Raw genomic sequence first — 18,468 nt, 5'->3', positions numbered from 1 at the left:
GAATGCTTTTACAAGGCCTCAACGGATCATTCATTTGCAGGCTTGTCCAGCAGGATCACGTGACTTTAGGGAGAAGCAGTGTGCCGATTTTGACAACATGACTTTCCGTGGGAAGTACTACAACTGGAAGCCATACACTGGAGGTAAGTTCCCAACCCACAACACAGAACGACGGGCTACAGAGGGAGCCGTTCTCTCCCACAGCCTTCCCAAAGTCTGGGCTCCAGTGACCGTATACATAGTGGCTTGCTGTGTGTACCCTGCTAACACCAATACTGTGAAAGTCTCTTTGATGGTCTGAAAATTCTTTAGATTCCAGATAGTACACGATGTATCGCTAGTCTCTCTCTCTCTCTCTCTCTCTCTCTCTCTCTCTCTCTCTCTCTCTCTCTCTCTCTCTCTCTCTCTCTCTCTCTCTCTCTCTCTCTCTCTCTCTCTCTCTCTCTCTCTCTCTTTCTCTGTGTCTCTCTCTCTCTCTCTCTCTGTGTGCGAGTGGGTGTGTGTTTATGTATGGGCATGTTTTGGTATACTTGTAAGAAACAAATGTCCCCACAAGGATAGTTAAACCTGAGATTGCCTACATTGTGAGGACCGCTGGCTGGTCCTCACAAGGGAAATTGATTAATAAACATAATACATTGTGGGGTTTTTTTAATGCAGAAAGTTTTGTGTGATGGGTAGGTTTAGTGTGGAGATAGAATATACAGTTTGTACTGTATAAAAACCATTACATCTATGGAGGTCCTCACAAGTATAGCAAAAAAAACATGAGTGTGTGTGTGTGTGTGTTTGACTGTGTACGTACACAAGTCTCTCAGAGAGGTCAAATCTGCAAAAGAATGAGTAACGATTAGACCTATCAATTTCATTAGTTCACTCAAAATGACAATTCTGACATGTCATTCCAAACCTTTATGACTTTCTTCTGTGGAACAATAAAGAAGATAGTAATTTTTTAATTTTTTTATTTATTTATACAATTCAAATCAATGGGGACCAATGTTGTTTTGGACCCCTTTGACTTATTGTATGGGCAAATATTTGGTGTTCCATAGGTAAATAATATATTTATTTTTTTGGGTGAACTATCACATACATTAATTGCAAAAATTATTATTAAAATAATTTAAAAAAAAGTGAATATGAATAATGAATTTAAATGTATATGATCGCAAAATCTGGAGTGCTATGTAATGTTTTTGAATGCTCTTCAATTGAGAGCTTTTTTTACAAAATAATTGTGATTTATTTGTTTAATTCACCAGCATGTAATACAATTACATTTTATAACAGTGAATATCAAACCTCAACCAACATCGCCCCAATCTTTGACCCCTTTTTTGTTTTATTGGGGTTTTTCTCTGACACATTTTCTAACAGCTTTGAAAAAGTGCAGCCGGAAACCCAGTGGGAATGGTGTATTTCTTGTTTACAACAAAATGGCCCGAACCCAATAAACAAAGAAATACTGCAAGAGATCAAGAGGCATTTCCAAAACATTCTGACAGGAAGTTCACAGTTGACTCAATCATCTCCTTATCTCACTGCCCTGTAATAAGCATTATCATTACCAATTGTTTGGCTCTTAAAACTCATTTTGGAGGTGAACTTCACTTGTAAAGTCTGCGATAACCTTTGTCGATGTCTCCATGATTTTTGTTGGCAGCTGTGTTAATCTCTCCCCGTGTCTGTGCAGTAATGATGTCAGGCAGAACATTCAGATTCCACTATGAGTAATGCCTCTCGTGTGCTCGAGTGCTTTGACTGGATTGTTAATATCAACAAAGGCATAAAAGAAAACCTTGGGCTCCGTCTGAGAGCCCTGGCTCGAGACAGTTGCAAGAAAAGCAGTTTGCGAATTACTTATCAATGCACTGGTGAGGCGAGAGGCTCTGTTATTCCTTATAGATTTTTGGTTTATAGTATGACATAAATCGTGGCCACCTCTTAGACACTTCTGGGGTGTAAAGGAGTTCTCGAGGACCTTGGGAACAATCAATAACCTGATAAAAAGTCCCATTGGTGTTCGAGAGCTGTTTGACAATAAACTCTGCATGTTTTTCAGGTGGAGTGAAACCGTGTGCTTTGAACTGTCTGGCTGAGGGCTACAACTTCTACACCGAACGTTCCCCCGCTGTCATCGACGGCACTCGCTGCCAGGCCGACTCGCTGGACATATGCATCAATGGAGAGTGCAAGGTGAGTCTACAGCCCAAATCTCACTCACAGTTCCTGAAGAAAATGTTATTTTTATGCTCATAGAACTTCGTGTATGAGAAGTACCATATAATTTTTATAGTGAATTCTAGTGAATACTTCTACTCACTTAAAGAGTGAGTGAGAAACAGCAGTTTTGAGATGTAAATTGCATCTTGATACTTTACACAACCTTGTCATGACGGCAGAAGATCTGGTCTCTATGGCAGCTTTCATTAGCCAAGGACTGTCTGACTGACATGTAAAACAACCAATCACAGTTTGACAATTTTGTTTTGCACCATGCTTCGAGATGTGAAAGTGTAAAGTCGATGTCCATACAATAACTTAAAGGGGTGGTAAAACGCATTTTTTCGAAGGCTTGATTGTGTTTGTGGGGTGCACTGTAACATGTGCTCATGCTTCGTTTTTTAAAAATTGGATTATTTTTCATATATTTTACCTTTATTCTACACTGCTCTGCCCCTAAAAACGGCCTGATGGTTTCCTGGTTCTCTGAAGCCAGTCTCTCAAAAGGAGGCTCAGATTGGTTAGCTGGCCTAGTGTTTGCTAACCGACTAGTGCACGTTTCCCGGAAACGCCACGCCCCTTGCCTTTACCGGTACTTTGTGCTTTGGTGTATTCTAAACAATGGTGTCAATAAAACCAGATAATCGACAAATATCTGTCGACAGAACTATTTACCCAAAACGAACACTAAACAACGTTAAGTATGAATGAGCATTTAACAAACAGAGCCAGCATTGTCATTTGTTTACTTCCTTGCTACAACATACAATTAACAATACGAACTATTACAGGAAAACAGATCGACGAAAAATTAATCATACTTACAGGTTGTGGCCCGTAAACAAAAGCTTCTGTTCTTAAAGTAGGAACTGCTCCATCTTTCAGGACAAGCCATTGTGCGAATCCTGCATTGAACTCGCGAAGATTGTGAAAGCTTTCCTCCGTGTGCAGCACAGAGAGCGAGATTTGGGTCATAATTATGAGGGACAAAATATAGGGATAAAAATGAATTTTAACCATTGATCCCTAACTCCCTCGTCCTTAGGAAGGCCTGCAATTCGGATAAAAAAATAACAGCAGCGTTTCGACGGCGACAACTCATCTCCAAAACAGCAATATAAAATGGCCTCGCCCCGCTTATTAAGTATTCCTCGGAGGAGGGGTTTATGTAAATAATGGGATATGCTGACGACAGCAACTCCCTAGGAATGTCGTGTAGTCCAAAACCGATCGGTTGCTGTAGTCCTTAGAAATTGAATTTTTTAAAAGCAAATATCTCCCTTTGCTTTGATCTTTGAGCGCTGTAACTTTGCAGATGTTGTTTATGCTCAAACAGCAACATTACACACTAGCTAAAGTTAGAATAGTGAAAGCGTGTTTTACCACCCCTTTAATCATTTACTGCATCAATGGTGCATCAGATTTCAAAAAGACCTGTTTGAAGTTAGGTGGACACATGCAGACTTTATTCTGAGAATTTCAGGCTTGGAAAATAATACACCTCTCATATCTCGTCGGCAAACAAGTTAAAATACCTCTTTTTGTTTCCACAAGTCAGCAACATAGTGTCGGCCCAGATCCGGCCCACATCTGGTACACATGGATTCCACGCAGCCCAGATGTGGACCGGATCTGGGCCGACACTATATTGCTGTCTGGCCTCAAGCAAAAGACTTGGATGTCTTTTTAAAAAGTATAAGCGGAATCTGGAGTAGCGATCTGTAAATTTAGTTTTTGGAAGTGCAAAAGAACAACGGTGCGTCTGAGTAGATACTACATTTGAATTTGAACTTACTTCATGACCCTTAAAAAAGTATGTTCTATATAGTATGAGTGTGTGTAGTATGAATGTAATCCGGACGTACTACATCCACCATGTTGTCATTATCATGTGACCTACCAGTCAGTTGCGTCGCTTCACTGCCATTCACAAATCCTGTCCCGTGGCCTCATGGGATAGTAAAGTGTCCATCGAATGCACACTTCAGGTTCTCGCCAGAAGAAGTACTGTAGGTCTTTTCACCTACTGTTTTTTGAATTCTATGTATTCGGACATACCTGTCTTTTGGCGTACTGTTTTTCACATAGTATTTGATTTTAGATGCAGCACACATCAATATATAATTTACTGTGAAAAACGTAAATTGACATTCTCAGAATTCCGCAATCTTCAGAAACGTGCAGAGTGGCTTCTTCCTAGTATGCAGTATTTGATAGATTTCTGTTTTCAAGCAGCTCTTGTGGCCTAAAATGTTGCATTATCTTTGTTTATCAGACACTAACGGTCTCAGACGAAAAGTCTACGGAATGTAGCCAATCGCTAACACAGAACAATGAAGCCTAAATAAAGGGTGCTGTTGAAAGGGCTGACTCTCTTATCAGGACAGTACAGTTTTGGATCTAATTGTGTTTTTAAAAAGGCCGGTAAACCGCTCGAGAATTATATTTTATTTGCTTACAATATAATTTGTATAACAAACCAAATTGACGTAATAGTGCGACGCTTTGTTTATTTTAGGGTTAAAATTTTGAACACTGTGTAGAAAAGGTTTTGTCTGCAGTTTGGTATTTTTTAGTCTCACACATTGTTGTCCGCATCCTTGATTTATGTGGTTTAAGATACTATTTTAATTGATCCCCAAGGTTTCCTCTTTGATCTGATCTGGAGTGAAGAAATCCACACAATGTTCTTTTAAACTCTAAGGAATCAATCTGTGCTGCGCCCAACAACCTCTCATTTATTTTTGGACGATAATAATAATGCAAGTAAAGGCATGCACGAGGGTTTTACAGGGAATGTCCAAAACAAAATAAAACACCAATCAATCTAGTCCAGTGATTCGCAACTGCTGGGTTACAACACAAAAAATAGGTCACATGTTAGTTCTGAGCAGGGAAAAACGTGTTAAATTTAAATAGTGCAATGCAACACACCATGTGCATTCATTGAAAGAAATTTGGTACTTTAAATTTTTTTTACTAAATTTCACAAATAATAAAGAAATGGCAAATAACACATTGATTAAACATGACATTTTAAAGTAGAAAGACTGAAATAGTATTTCACTAATCTTTGTTATATTGACAACTTTTACTTTAAGTGAGATGAAGGTTAGATGAAGGTAAGGGTAATCAAAACGTAAAAAACAGGCAAAATGAGAAACTAATATCTATAAAATTGGCTGATGACCGATATAGTACCAATATTACATATTTCTATTTAAAGTTTGTGTGTCCAGTCAGACTACGGTATTTTGGCACAAATTCACCTGTAATTTTGTAGAAGTTAGATAAATTCCAACATGGACAGGTTGCGTGACATGCCCTCATGAACAAAATGTAAGATGAAAGAAAATTTGACGCAACATGGATAAACATGGTTTGTGTGACCACAGTGTGCTTTGTGTGGTGAATTATTGGCTGCTGAGAACAGAAAACCAACAAAATCCAATTGACATATAGACATTTAGAAACAAAACACTAGAACTATAAATATTGTAACTCATGCTTCTGCTATTGTTTATGCACTTACAAAATTTTCATAATCAGCCTGTCATATCAACGAATTTCACTGTTTGATTTAAGGGACATTTTTATTTAATTTCGTACAATGCTGTAAATAATTTTGGTACTGTATTGATGTCCAGTGTGAAATCATGGTCCCGAAGCAAAACCAGAACCATTCGTCTTTTCATGTCATATTCTGACTCAATACAGCTGTGCGAATGACATGTTATTCTTCGAATCAGACAGTCACGGTCTGAGACCGCTTCGACTGTGTTCCCCTGCACTGAAACCTGTGTGTCTTTCCAGCATGTTGGTTGTGATAACATCCTGGGCTCGGATGCCAAGGAGGACCGATGCCGTGTGTGCGGCGGGGACGGCAGCACGTGTGAGGTCACCGAAGGACTGTTCAATGATTCGCTACCCAGAGGAGGTCAGGAGGTCACTGATTATACACTCACAAATATCACATATTAGGTATTTTACCATAAACTGCTATGCATTGTCATGATAATGTGGTCTATCGAGTTAAGTAGGTTGGTGGTTGGTGTAACACAAATATTGGATGGTTTGACCCCAGGCAGCATCTAACCATGAACTCCTTACGTAGCTGTTTACTTGAAGCTCCCCCAGAGATTTTAGTAGAATCTAATAGAAGTTAATGTTTCAATAATTTAACGACACATTTGCAATGTTCAGAATTCTCTGATATCAGTTTACTCTTTTTCCCGCCATTGACGGAATTTTCCGGGATTCCGTGTTTTCACTGTTATACGCTATTACACATCTACTGAAATAGTACAGAATCTCCTTATCAAAACACAGTCGAAATAGAAGCAGAAACAAGTGATAGTGTAAAATAACTTGATCATCAACTTTTAACATATAAATCAAAACTTGGTTTCAAAACGATTTTCTCCGATTTTTGTTGAAACTTACGCACATTTAAGTATTGATAAAAACAGCCGAAATAGAAGCAGAAACAAGTGATAGTGTAAAATAACGTGATCATCAACATTAAACATCATATAAATCAAAACTTGGTTTCAAAACGATTTTCTCCGATTTTTGTTGAAACTTACCCACATTTAAGTATTGATAAAAAAAAGAATGCTTGAATCTAGAATAAAATGTGTTTTTGGTTTGAAAGCAGAGGCTCTGTTCCTTCTTTTCATATATTGTATTTTCTGATATTCACACAACAAAACATTCAGGGGGCTGTGAAGTTGAAAAGTTGTGAAGTTGAAAAAAAAAATGCTGGCTGGCAACTTTTTTCATAAACCCTGGCGTCGCAATAGTTAATGGTCACATGACATGTAAAGACAAGTAAATAAATAAAATATTTTAAAAAATTAGTACGCATTTATTTATTTTATTTTGTAGGTGGACTTTAAGTTGACTTTAAGTTGTTTTAGGAACCCAATTAAATAAAATAATAATAATTATTAGTATTATTATGTTTTACCTCTAATTACAAAAATGAAGACAGAAATATTACTGTTGTACTGTAAAATACAAATAAATATTTGATAATAAATATAATTATTTTATTTTAGACTTCAAGTTACGAAACTAATATTTATTTCACTTGTAAAACTGTAACAACTGCCCACAAAAATGTTGGAAATTTTGCAAATGTGTAAATAAAGTAAACCTAGCACAGGTTGAGTTCCCAAATGCTTGCAGCGATGGAGTTCGATGCATTTACTGTCACTCTAGAATGCTGAAAACAGTGGATCACAAGCTGCTCGTGCACAGTGCTGCGCTTAACTTTAAAACATGTGCCGCATCAGCCTTTAAAGTTATTTAATTAAACCGCAGCCTTTGATTTTATAATCATACTAAGTTATGTCAGGGTCATCATGCAGCTCCATTTAGTTATTTAAATTTTACATGGAATATTATTCATTATTACCTTTTCATCAATTCATGAACTTGCCTGCAGTTCTCTTACAAACCGCTGTCCATGTTGCTTTGGATATTTGAAGTTTATAAAGCTTTTCAAAAGTATAAAATAGAGTGTGGCGAAATCCACTGCTGAGATGTATGGAACAAGAGAAGCACGGCGCAGACCGATCTCTCCCCTCAGAATCCCGTTCCAGAGAGCGCGCCGCATGCCTGCCAAACGCGACAAGTTTTTAATCGCTTTCCACTAGAGAAATCCCACTTGAAGAAAGCACAGCACAAGCGAGTGGAGGAACGCATTGTCTTTTTGGCAGTGGCTCCTGTCAGGGGGCCAACGGGGTGCTTTGGCCAAGATCGACATTTTTCATGGAAATGCTGTGAGGTTTTTTCATCAGACAACAATGATAAAGCTTTTGTTTTTGGGTCAAGAAACAAGTTGTCAAAATAGAAGCTGTAACAAAATATACGAGTATTAATTGCATCATCCAGTGAGAGAATCAATAAAACTTATAATATTGCACGCATTGTCAGGCCACATCCAAAAGTATTTTCTGTTGTAAGGGACTGTTTTCTCCTTTTAAGGTATAGCTGGTAAATCATCTGAAACTTTAAGGGGGAGTGAAGGGTACGGTGTAGATTCTTCTCTTGTAATGAATTTTCTGTTGCTAAGTTAGTTAGGTTTTCTTTGAGCATGCTGGGATTCTATTCAAATACAACTGTGTGCTCCGGGTCTGTTTAGTTTACACGAAACACTAGATGCAACTAAGAATTAGCCATAAAGCTTTAAAGAACGACAAAATGAAGACGTTCTTGAAAGGGAAAACAGAGAGAGTTTTACAGTATGTCAATGCTAATTTAGCACAACATGCTAATTTAAGAACCGTTGCTATAAATATAAACACATACATACAGCATGTTGGGCAGACAAGTCGATTAGGCGACCGCCATGGCCTTAATATAATATCATTGTGATAAAATCAACCATGATGCCAAAAAATGCTGCTAAAACAAGATTTACATGTATGTACATTTACCGACAACTGCAAAATAGTGCCATGAGTAAAATAATGAAATATTTTCTATGAGTAAAATGCAGGTTTTGCTTTATTTTGTAATTTTTTAAATTTAATATTTAGCCTACATTTTGCAGGTTACATGGAGGTCATCCAGATACCTAAAGGATCGGTTCATATTGAAATCAGGGAAGTGGTCGTGTCAAAGAACTACATTGGTGAGTGTTTGTATTTATCTTTTTGAAGCTTTGTTTATGAGCTGCACGATTAATCGTTAAAAGATCGCTATCTCAAATCAGACACCCATGCGATCTCATTCCTAAATGACAATGATTCGTCTCTGTCTATTAAACCTTTGACAAAATCACACCAGAACATTAAAATCTGTGTTTGCGCTGCTGCTGATCCAGAAAGAGCAGTTGTCATGTCTAGGTATGAAACAGCTTCACAAACAATCTTTTGAACATGACAGGTTGTGTGTTACAAATATTCAAATTATATTCGAATTATCACAGAAGTACTGGGATAAAAGTTTATAGTTCAGATATAAACACTGATGTCTATGGTAATAATCAAAATAGAGTAAATCACCTTTTGAACGTAACTTGATGCTTCAAATAAAGACTGTATTAATTACATCATTACACCAGTAGGTGGCGACAAGTGATTTTTAAAAAATGTATTTATCATTGAATCATTCATTCAAAAGATTCATTCAAAAAAATGCTGATTCATCCAGTAATGAAACAAGTTAAGTTTTTATGATTAAGTCATTGAATCATTCATTCAAGTGAGTTTTAAAAAAGAATTCATTCGAATGAATCAAACATTTTTACTTTATACTGCATTAATTCATATTTTGGCAGATTCTCTTTAAAATGGCGTGTTATTTTGTTTCATTTGTTTGTTCAGAATTGTGATCTCTGTTTGAAACACTTCTCATTTTATCAATAATTGTGCAGCTCTACTGAGTACAAAATTGGTGAAGTGGTTTGTGTTAAGCTTTGTTGTGGGTGTAAATCTGGTTCAATCTGACAGCCGTACTCATTCTCATGTTCATTCTCTTAAGATGGGTCTTTTATCTTTTCCCAACCACAAGCTGAGTAAAACCATCATGGTTCCCAGCCATGTAACTAATTAAAACAATCAAACAAGCGGGTCCAATTAAGTTGTTTTGAGTGCAAACATAAATATAGCCAGTGTGTATGACAGCTTTGTTGAGTTTTGTTGTCCATCATGTTGACGTGGAGGATTTTCTCGCCGTTTGAGAGGAAGATAAGTTGTCTGATGTTCTGGCACAGAGGTGGCTGACGTTAGCAACACATTTGTTAGCAACACATTACAAGGAAATTATAAAACACATTTTGTCACATGGCATGTTTGTGGAATACATACACATGGCCCTGTTTAAAATGAGGATCTCAAATGTCTCACAAATATTTGGCTATTAATGAAAGCATGCTACAGAATTGGTTCATTGATGTTTAAAATCAGTCATTTAATTTCAATTATACCTGAAACAACTGTCTTCTTATTTCTCTGGTTGGTTTTAGCCAACGTATCATATAGCCTAACTGCAGACCTGCCAACCTGTGCGCATTTTGCGTAGCGGGTAGCCTACGCATTCTGACCTCAAAGTACGGTGGTACGATTTGTCACTCTGAACTACGCCAAAACCTGGTGACGCTTCTGTGCACGCGCAGTCCTCAAATCAAGCAACAGCAAAAGAGGGGAGTTCGACCTATCATAGCGCTGGGTTCATTCCCCAAATAGCAAGCGGGTTTGATTGACAGATGCGTAAAACCTATCATTAAAAAGAGACTGAAAATCGGCAGCAATAAATTATCCCGCTTGATCCTCTTCCACTCCCGCGGCCCGCCGTCTGACTGAGTTCATAAGCGAGGACAGTACAGTAGTCACAGTACTTCTGACTCCTGAAGGTAAACAGGCTGGGGTGGATGTGGAAAGTTGAAATATTATTTTTAGTTAACTTAATCTGGATTCAATGATCACACGGGAGTGATCACATGGATTATTTTAAAATACTCCGTCATTCATGGTCACTCAGATAAGTGGAAAACATCATTCAGCCATGCAAATTATAAAATGCTTAAGTATTGATGAACAATAAATCTAAATAAAATTAAAATCGCTATGGCTTAGTGATTATGAAAGTTCTGTAATTTGTGGATTACTGATAAGCACGAGTCTGGAGAAACAGGCGTTTATTTATTCATTCTCAGTGTTGAGAAACGTAGTCTGCATGTGTTACGTTATTGAGTTAATAATAATTAAAGTACCTAAGTATGTTGAATAATTATTTTGTATGAAAACTAGCGCATTAGTTACTTATGGATTAAAAAGTAACTGTTACCGTTCTATCAGTGCTGCGCGAGCTTTATCTCACAAACACAGACCGCGCGCACAGAGAGAGAGAAGATAATTGTAAATTGACAGGCTTAAAAGATAGTTTACGGTTACTGTTAAAACAGCCCCATATTTCGAATTCATCTAAACTTATACTTGATATTCTTTTTAGATAAGTGATTCGTTTTGCTATTATTGGTCATGTGACAGGACTCCTGTCTATTCATTGTCAACTATTGTCTATAAATAGGTTTGTATTGGCTAACGTTTATTCAGCTAATGCGTATCCTGTGTGTCTTGCATTGTCTCAAAAAATATGACATCCCCCCCAAAAAGATTACAAGGTTGGCAGGTCTGTAACTGGCAGTTTGAGAGCATAAAATTCTGTCATCATTTGCTCGCCCTTGTGTCTTTCCAAACCCATATGACTTTTATTCTTCCATGGAACAGAAAAGGAAATGTTTTCAAGAATTTATATGCAGCTCTTTCCTATATAATGAATGCATATGCATTTATATGAAAACTTGCCATGTCACTTTCAATTCTGAAACCTGCAAAAACCTTAAACAAGAACCAATTAGCATTTGGCATCATTGATCGATGTGTAACCTGTCACAACACATCTTGGTATACACTAAGTTTAAAAATGTAAATTCTTGAATTTTTAGGTAATAAAAACTTGGATTTTAGTGTGTTTTCATACAAATCTATCAAATGGCATCTGAAGACTTGTGTATAAATCATATGTACTACATATATGATGCTTTTTGGAGCAAGTCTATACTTTCACTTATGGAAAAAGGGCAGTTCAAACATTCTGCTAAATTTCCCTTTTTTTCTTCCATGGCGGTCAAATTTTTAGTTTTGTTTCAAATAATTCACAAATGATGGTGTGCTGTTTTTGGCTATTTTAACCAAATATTACTACCAAGATAATATTTGGCTAAAGTTTTGTACAACATGATGTAGTGACTTGCCCCATGTAGAATAAAACTTCATCTTCAATGTGAGTTTTATCCGTTTAAAGATTTATCAAAATTACTGTTCATTTCTTTGTTTAAATCTTAAAAAAAAATTAAATAAACTTAGTGTACCTTTAGGAAAAATAAATGGTGCAAAAGTCATTTTGAGCTGGAGTGAGTAAAAAACACCTTGTTTTTCTACAATTTGGCCCAATTTTAAACAAGACGTTTTTCTACAATTATGCTTTGAGATGAGATCTTTGTTTTGACAACTGAGCAGTTATGGCATTTGTGAGGAAAGCAGACTTTCACCTGAACTTGATAAGTTAGATCTACAAGCTGCACTGCGTCTGAAAGCGCGAGTGAAAATTGCCCTTGACATCAGGAAGCCTGAGCCACTCTGTAAGATGATGCTCGTCATGTTGACGAATGACAGCGATGACATCACACTCTCAGCTTGGCAGCATCTCTCTCGTGTCGGGTTATTAACTGGTGCTCTCACTTGTCACAGCTTTGAAATCGGAGGCGGATGACTATTACATCAACGGAGCCTGGACCATCGACTGGCCCCGCAAATTTGACATCGCAGGAACAGCCTTCCACTACAAGAGGCCGACCGATGAACCCGAGTCGCTAGAAGCTCTAGGGGCCACCACTGAAAATCTGGTGGTTATGGTGAGTAGATCTAGATCCTTATATATTCTCTATAAGGAACACAGTAGTCTCAGTAGTTCTAGTGTTTTAGAAGTATATGCCAGAGATGTGGCCTGGCAGGTCGTTCAGATGCTCAGAGAAGCGCTGATGCACTTATGTGATTTCAATCTAGCTTGTGTCATGTCCCTTTCCTCTCTGTTGGACCTGTAGTTTCCTGTTATCTCTCCACTTTACTTTCAGTAAAAGTAACAAAAGTCATTTTAAAATAAAGTTTTATATAAAAACTGTCTATTTTACAACAATTCAGGCCTTTCCTCTGAGTCTATAAAAGCTCATGTAGTAAGGTCACAGTAGTGATACTGTAGAGCAGGCTTGTGTTTTGAATACGCAGTTTGAAATTGTTTGGCTCCTTCTAAATAAAGTTCACATCTGTGTACAAACCTCACATGAACTCTAGCTAGCGGTTTCATAGTTAACCGTTATATATGTTTGCACTAAAAACCTCTGTCTGGCCAAATGCGAGTGCTCATGTGCACATGTTTTAGCACGCGTGTGTGTGTTCATTCTGAAAAGCCCCGTCTCTACAACCACAATCGCTTTCGCCTGGACAAGAAGTGCTGGAAATACCTGGCCTGGTCGCAGCACCGCTGGAAAACATACAAGTGGCCAATGCACCACAAGTCATTCCATTGTGGCCCACACTGGTTAACAGGGCTTTCCAATTTATAACACACACACACACACACACATGCAATTATAGCTCTCTGACTAAGTAATTCAGGAATAAAGCTGATGTGATATGCTAAATATGTGCTCGTTCAAGCTGAAATGAGGTTGGGCTCATCCAAAAAATCTTCTCTTCCTAAAGATTTGATTGCTCTATTCGATACATTTTTAAGACCTCAGTATTTGTCTTTTTGTCACTAATCCAAGACCAACTTCCTTTGCCAAAATCCTTGGTTAAGATCGTGGAGGTCTATAATACCTGGAGAATTCCCATTCATCTCAATGACAGTTGCTCGGCTGGCATATCTAGCCTTGGAAAGATGCAGCATACAGGTGAATTTTTTCTAGTTTGAGCCAGTCAAGAATGACGTCACCACAACACAGAGTGGCTGATGCAACCACAAGAATGTGAACAGTCCCACCATAAAATACTCTAACATCCCATCTACTATGAATAATTGCAATCCGTCAAAGTGCTATTTGTGACAATCTTGGAACAAAACTAACCAGGTTGGCCCTGATCTCTTTGTTATGCCTGTATATTAGCAACAGAAAAGAAACTCCTATTCCATTTTAAATGTTACAGGTACTGCTACAGGAACAGAACCTGGGCATCCACTACAAGTTCAATGTGCCCATCCAGCGTACAGGAAGTGGGGACAATGAAGTGGGCTTCTCCTGGCACCATCTGCCCTGGTCTGAGTGCTCAGCAACATGTGCAGGAGGTACGACAATCAATTCTGTAGAGAAATTCTGAGAAAGTTTGTTGTACCTGGTGATCAGTAATGAGAAAATGTGAAAAATAAGTTGACAGACTGGACGAAAACATGTTCTTGAAAGTGTCCCCAGCAGGCTTCATAAGTAATTTAAAGGATTTTCCTGATGACTTGGACACGAAATAATACTTTTTGAATAATCTATTAGTTGTTTGTTCAGTTACAGTGAACAAGAACTGAGCTTTCAAGCTTCAAAAATGAGAGATCATGAGAGAAGTAGCAAAGTCTGATTCTTGAACAACAGATCTTTTGAAGGAATCAGTTCATCCAGTTCACAAAACTGGTTGGAATGATTCATTTGTGAATTGGACTGATTTTCTTCATAATTATCAGAAAATAGGAACTTAAATTTTGGTAATTTGGTATTTATGGCCCTGTTTACACCCGGTATTAAGATGCGTTTTGGTCTATCGTATCACAAGTAGACGAGGGAGACATTTCCGTTTACACCTGGTGTTTTAATCCGTCTCTTTTGTCCACTTTTGACCAATTCTGCCCTGGTTTCTTCGAGGAGAGAGTATTTGGGCAGGTAAATGTGTGGGCTTTTTCAGATCTTTCAATCTAATGGATGAAATAAGCTTGAGCAATATACATATGAACGCAAAACGTATGTCCCGTCTGGCTAATACGCTTCACATAATGTTTACGCATTAGGTCAGAAGGCGGAGAAATCCTACAGAATGATAATTTTTATTTTTTTTATCTGACATATGACTATGGTTCACCAATTTGTGCCACCAACATACAAGTTGTGCGGGGAGCAGAAGGGCTGCCTCTTATTTCAACATCTGAATGTCGTAACCACATGTAAATGTGAGCCCTCACCTCAAATATGACCAGACTGTTCTGGCTCCTCCGAAATAAATGGCTTTCTTACAACAATAAATAGTTTTCCTCTCTCCTTTTTTCAGTTATAGCCATTGAAAACATTCAAAGCACTTGTTATATTTCACCAAAAAATGCAAACATCGCAGGCTAGTCCACTGAGGGTTTTCACAGAGCTCCGCGAACTCAACCTCATTTGTTGCTCAATTAATTTGAACACATTTTAGTTTATATGGAAATACCCCAGGGCAACACGTATGTCATTTGTGAAATTTTGGGTTATTAATACAACTCCCGGCTGTTCTGCTGGCAAGCCACACAGGGAGCATTTGAACACCCAGTGAACTGCCATAAAATTCAGCAATATTCTTTTAGAAATGATTTGTGATTGAGACACTTGGACTTGATTCCTGCTTTTTTTTTTTACAAACTCCCATTAAATTTCAACGTTGCGGTCTTATTGTTTTGATCGTTATGTTTAACATTGATAACGATCTTACATCATGAACTGATGTCATGAGATTTCACATTTACCCCCTGGTTTGGTTTCAGCGAATCAAATCGGTACTAGCGAAATCTCTTATCTTGAAAGGGTTCATCGAGCTCCCACCGGAGTAGTTTGTTATTTCGGCTACCCAGTCAAGAATGTCGTACTGGCAGCTATTAGATCCACCTCACAAGGTGGCCTTGCGCGCTAGCCAAGCTTGGCATAAACCGGCTTAACTGGAGGCTAATGTTTTTCCTTATGGGCCCCAAAGAGTCCAATGGCCTCTCGCGCTAAGCATAGCGCACTACTCTGCCATTACTGTGGTAATGCTCACTTTTCACAACCAAGAGCCAAAGAAAAGATTGGCTTCTCTGTAAAAATCATTCACTAAGACACTCACTTCAACCGAGGCATTTACACACCTAGATATAACACGGAGAGAAAATTGATATCACCTCCGTGCCTCTATCCACACAGAGTGCTCTGTCAGCAAGCGGACCCCTAGAGAAGAGACACAGAGCTAGTTTAACCTCAGGGACCGGTGCCGACCACACAACGCTTTGCGCTCGAGCTGCTGAAGTGCCGAAAACGATCGTGCAGCTGAAAGCGTGAGGCAGATGAATGAAGTGATCTTTTATTGTCTTTTTGCAGGTTCGCAGAAGCAGGAGGTGGTGTGTAAAAGACTGGATGACAACTCTGTGGTCCAGAATAGCTACTGTGACTCGGACAGCAAACCGCCAGGGAACCAGCGGCCCTGTAACATCGAGCCTTGCCCTCCCGAGTGAGTATAGCAACTTTGAGGCCTATTGATTGGGGAAACAAAACAAAAGAGATATATAATTGTTAGGACTGTCGATCTAATGTGTTCATTTAAATTTAAATTTAAAAATTTTAATGCACCTGCACCAGACCTACGTAGTCTAACATTTCATACAGTTGATTGGTGAGGAAAACATGAAGAAGGGCATTAACTCATGAATCTTAGGGGCATATAATTGCCTTCTATAAGCTCCAGCCTATATAATTATATGCCCCTAATTATATACCCTGTATGATTTCTCATATTTATATGCAATGATATAGTTAAGCTATATCACAGTTATGAGTGCAATATCACACAAGTGATGTTTTTTTCCCGAATAGCACGAGAGCAAATGTGATACTGATTTTATACAACAGTTCAACAAATAAGAAGTTAACCATTCATAAAGAGAGCCATTTACTTCCTGAATGAATCAGCCGTTTGAACGAATCGAATGAATTAATGACTTAATGACATATTAATAAAAAAAACATTTAAGTTTCACCCAAAAATGAAAATTCTGTTATCATTTACTAATTTTATTTTTCTTCTAAACCTATTTTTTTATAATGTCTATTTGATGCTTTTCTCATTTAACTCAATAATGACTTTAAATTGTCTTTTTGGGACTAATTTCTCAGCCCAAACAGATTTGTGATTAATTAGATTAATTAATCGCCACATTGTGTAATTAATTAGATAAACAATTTGAATGGCTTGACAGCCTATTTATTATAATTGCATATTTAAAGGATAGCATATTTATAACCATTACATCATGTAGTAAGTGGTAAATTTTTTATGACAATTTGCACAATTTCCTTAAATAAATGAATAAAAAAATTAATTCTCAATATTGTAATGAAGTATGAAAAATTATTCTGCCAATTTGTATTTCTATTTTATTTTTTATCAGTACAGTGAATACTCTTATCGTATTACAAATATACTTTACAATGCAGATAATATATCATTAATTATTGCATCATGGGACTGACAATGAGAGCAAACTTTTTGCATTACATCATGTCCTAACTTGATAAGATGAGACAAGTTTCATGTGATAAGCAATTATGTCCACATTGAAAGCTAAAACGCTGAACAATGTGACACAATTTCTGCCGAAAGTCAGAGCCAGTTTGACTTGACGGATTTCACAGAAAATCGTGATTTTTCAAGTATTATGGTCACAGACTTCAAAGTTTGATTCCATTCATATGAAGGATATCAAACATGTTTAATATTTTGAGCTTATTTTAGAACACATAAGGTCTTCATTTGTCACATGTTTCTGTGTGAGTTTGTTGTGTTCGTAATGATTTGAAAGTCTAGTAGTGTGTGATCCTCAGTTGTTTAGTGTATATGATGCCCAGTTTTTACTTTGTAACTATTTACAAAGTCGGCAAGTGTATGATGCCTTGTGTTTTAAAATGGGTTCAGATTTTAAAAGTCGTGTAGTGTATTCCAGCCTTAACCTGAACCCAAACCTAACCCTAACTTAACAGTCTACTAATACTCCAATGAGAGTTGACATGTAGTTGCAAAGTTACTTATTTCCCCGATTTCACAGACAAGGTGCTAGTCCCAGACTAAAATCCACGGTTTAACTGAAATCAACTAGCACTGGCATATCTTAAAATAGATCAGTACCATTGTTTTGTCTCAACATGCAACCAGTAATGTTTTATAATAGATATATAAAAGCTACTTAAATGTCCTAATTGAACTAAGGCCTAATCCTGGCTTAATCTAAACCCTGTCTGTAAAACCGGGCCATAGTTAGTAGAATGTCTAAAGTGGACCATTGAAATAAAGTGTTACTAAAAAAACAGGCTTCATTTATTTACATCATGCAGAAATCTAGTTTTTTTTAAATCATTTTCCTTATATATAAATATATATAATTTTCCAAACATGTTGCTTATACTTTTTTTTTGCTCTCTTTGTCAGCTTAGGATGAAAAAAAATACAGAAATTGTATTCTGTTTTGATGAGTCTTATCAAAATAGTAATAGCTGCTTAGCAATAAAAGTGCAAAGGCCCACAACCGTAATGTTTCATTTGTCTTCATAGCACCCCGACCATAAAGAGCTTCTTTGAAGACAGCTTAAAAACTAAGCAACATGATTTATTTCTTCATATGTTGCCTATTTTCATTTGGATTTTAGTGCCAAAATCCTAAAGGCATCCAAAAAAGTATGAGTGATCACCTGTGTTTAAT

The 18,468-nt window shown here is 37.4% G+C and overlaps 2 protein-coding genes across 2 annotated transcripts in view; one reads left to right on the top strand and one right to left on the bottom strand.

Annotated features, from left to right (window-relative positions):
• Positions 1-18,468, bottom strand: part of kiaa1958 (KIAA1958 ortholog) — a 269,067-nt gene that overhangs the window by 33,059 nt on the left and 217,540 nt on the right. The window lies entirely within an intron of this gene.
• adamts6 (ADAM metallopeptidase with thrombospondin type 1 motif, 6) overlaps positions 1-18,468 on the top strand; it is a 96,538-nt gene that overhangs the window by 65,139 nt on the left and 12,931 nt on the right. Inside the window, exons 15-21 of the mRNA XM_077243170.1 lie at positions 41-143; positions 2,066-2,199; positions 6,040-6,163; positions 8,786-8,866; positions 12,489-12,652; positions 13,944-14,082; positions 16,097-16,226. Coding sequence (XP_077099285.1) covers positions 41-143; positions 2,066-2,199; positions 6,040-6,163; positions 8,786-8,866; positions 12,489-12,652; positions 13,944-14,082; positions 16,097-16,226 — 875 coding nt within the window. The remainder of the gene's footprint in view (positions 1-40; positions 144-2,065; positions 2,200-6,039; positions 6,164-8,785; positions 8,867-12,488; positions 12,653-13,943; positions 14,083-16,096; positions 16,227-18,468) is intronic.

The sequence above is a fragment of the Siphateles boraxobius genome, unplaced genomic scaffold (genome assembly GCF_051911475.1).
Source record: "Siphateles boraxobius isolate OS27281-9 unplaced genomic scaffold, OSU_SipBor_1 25, whole genome shotgun sequence".
NCBI lineage: Eukaryota > Metazoa > Chordata > Actinopteri > Cypriniformes > Leuciscidae > Siphateles > Siphateles boraxobius.
This window is presented reverse-complemented; position numbering and strand designations above follow the sequence as displayed.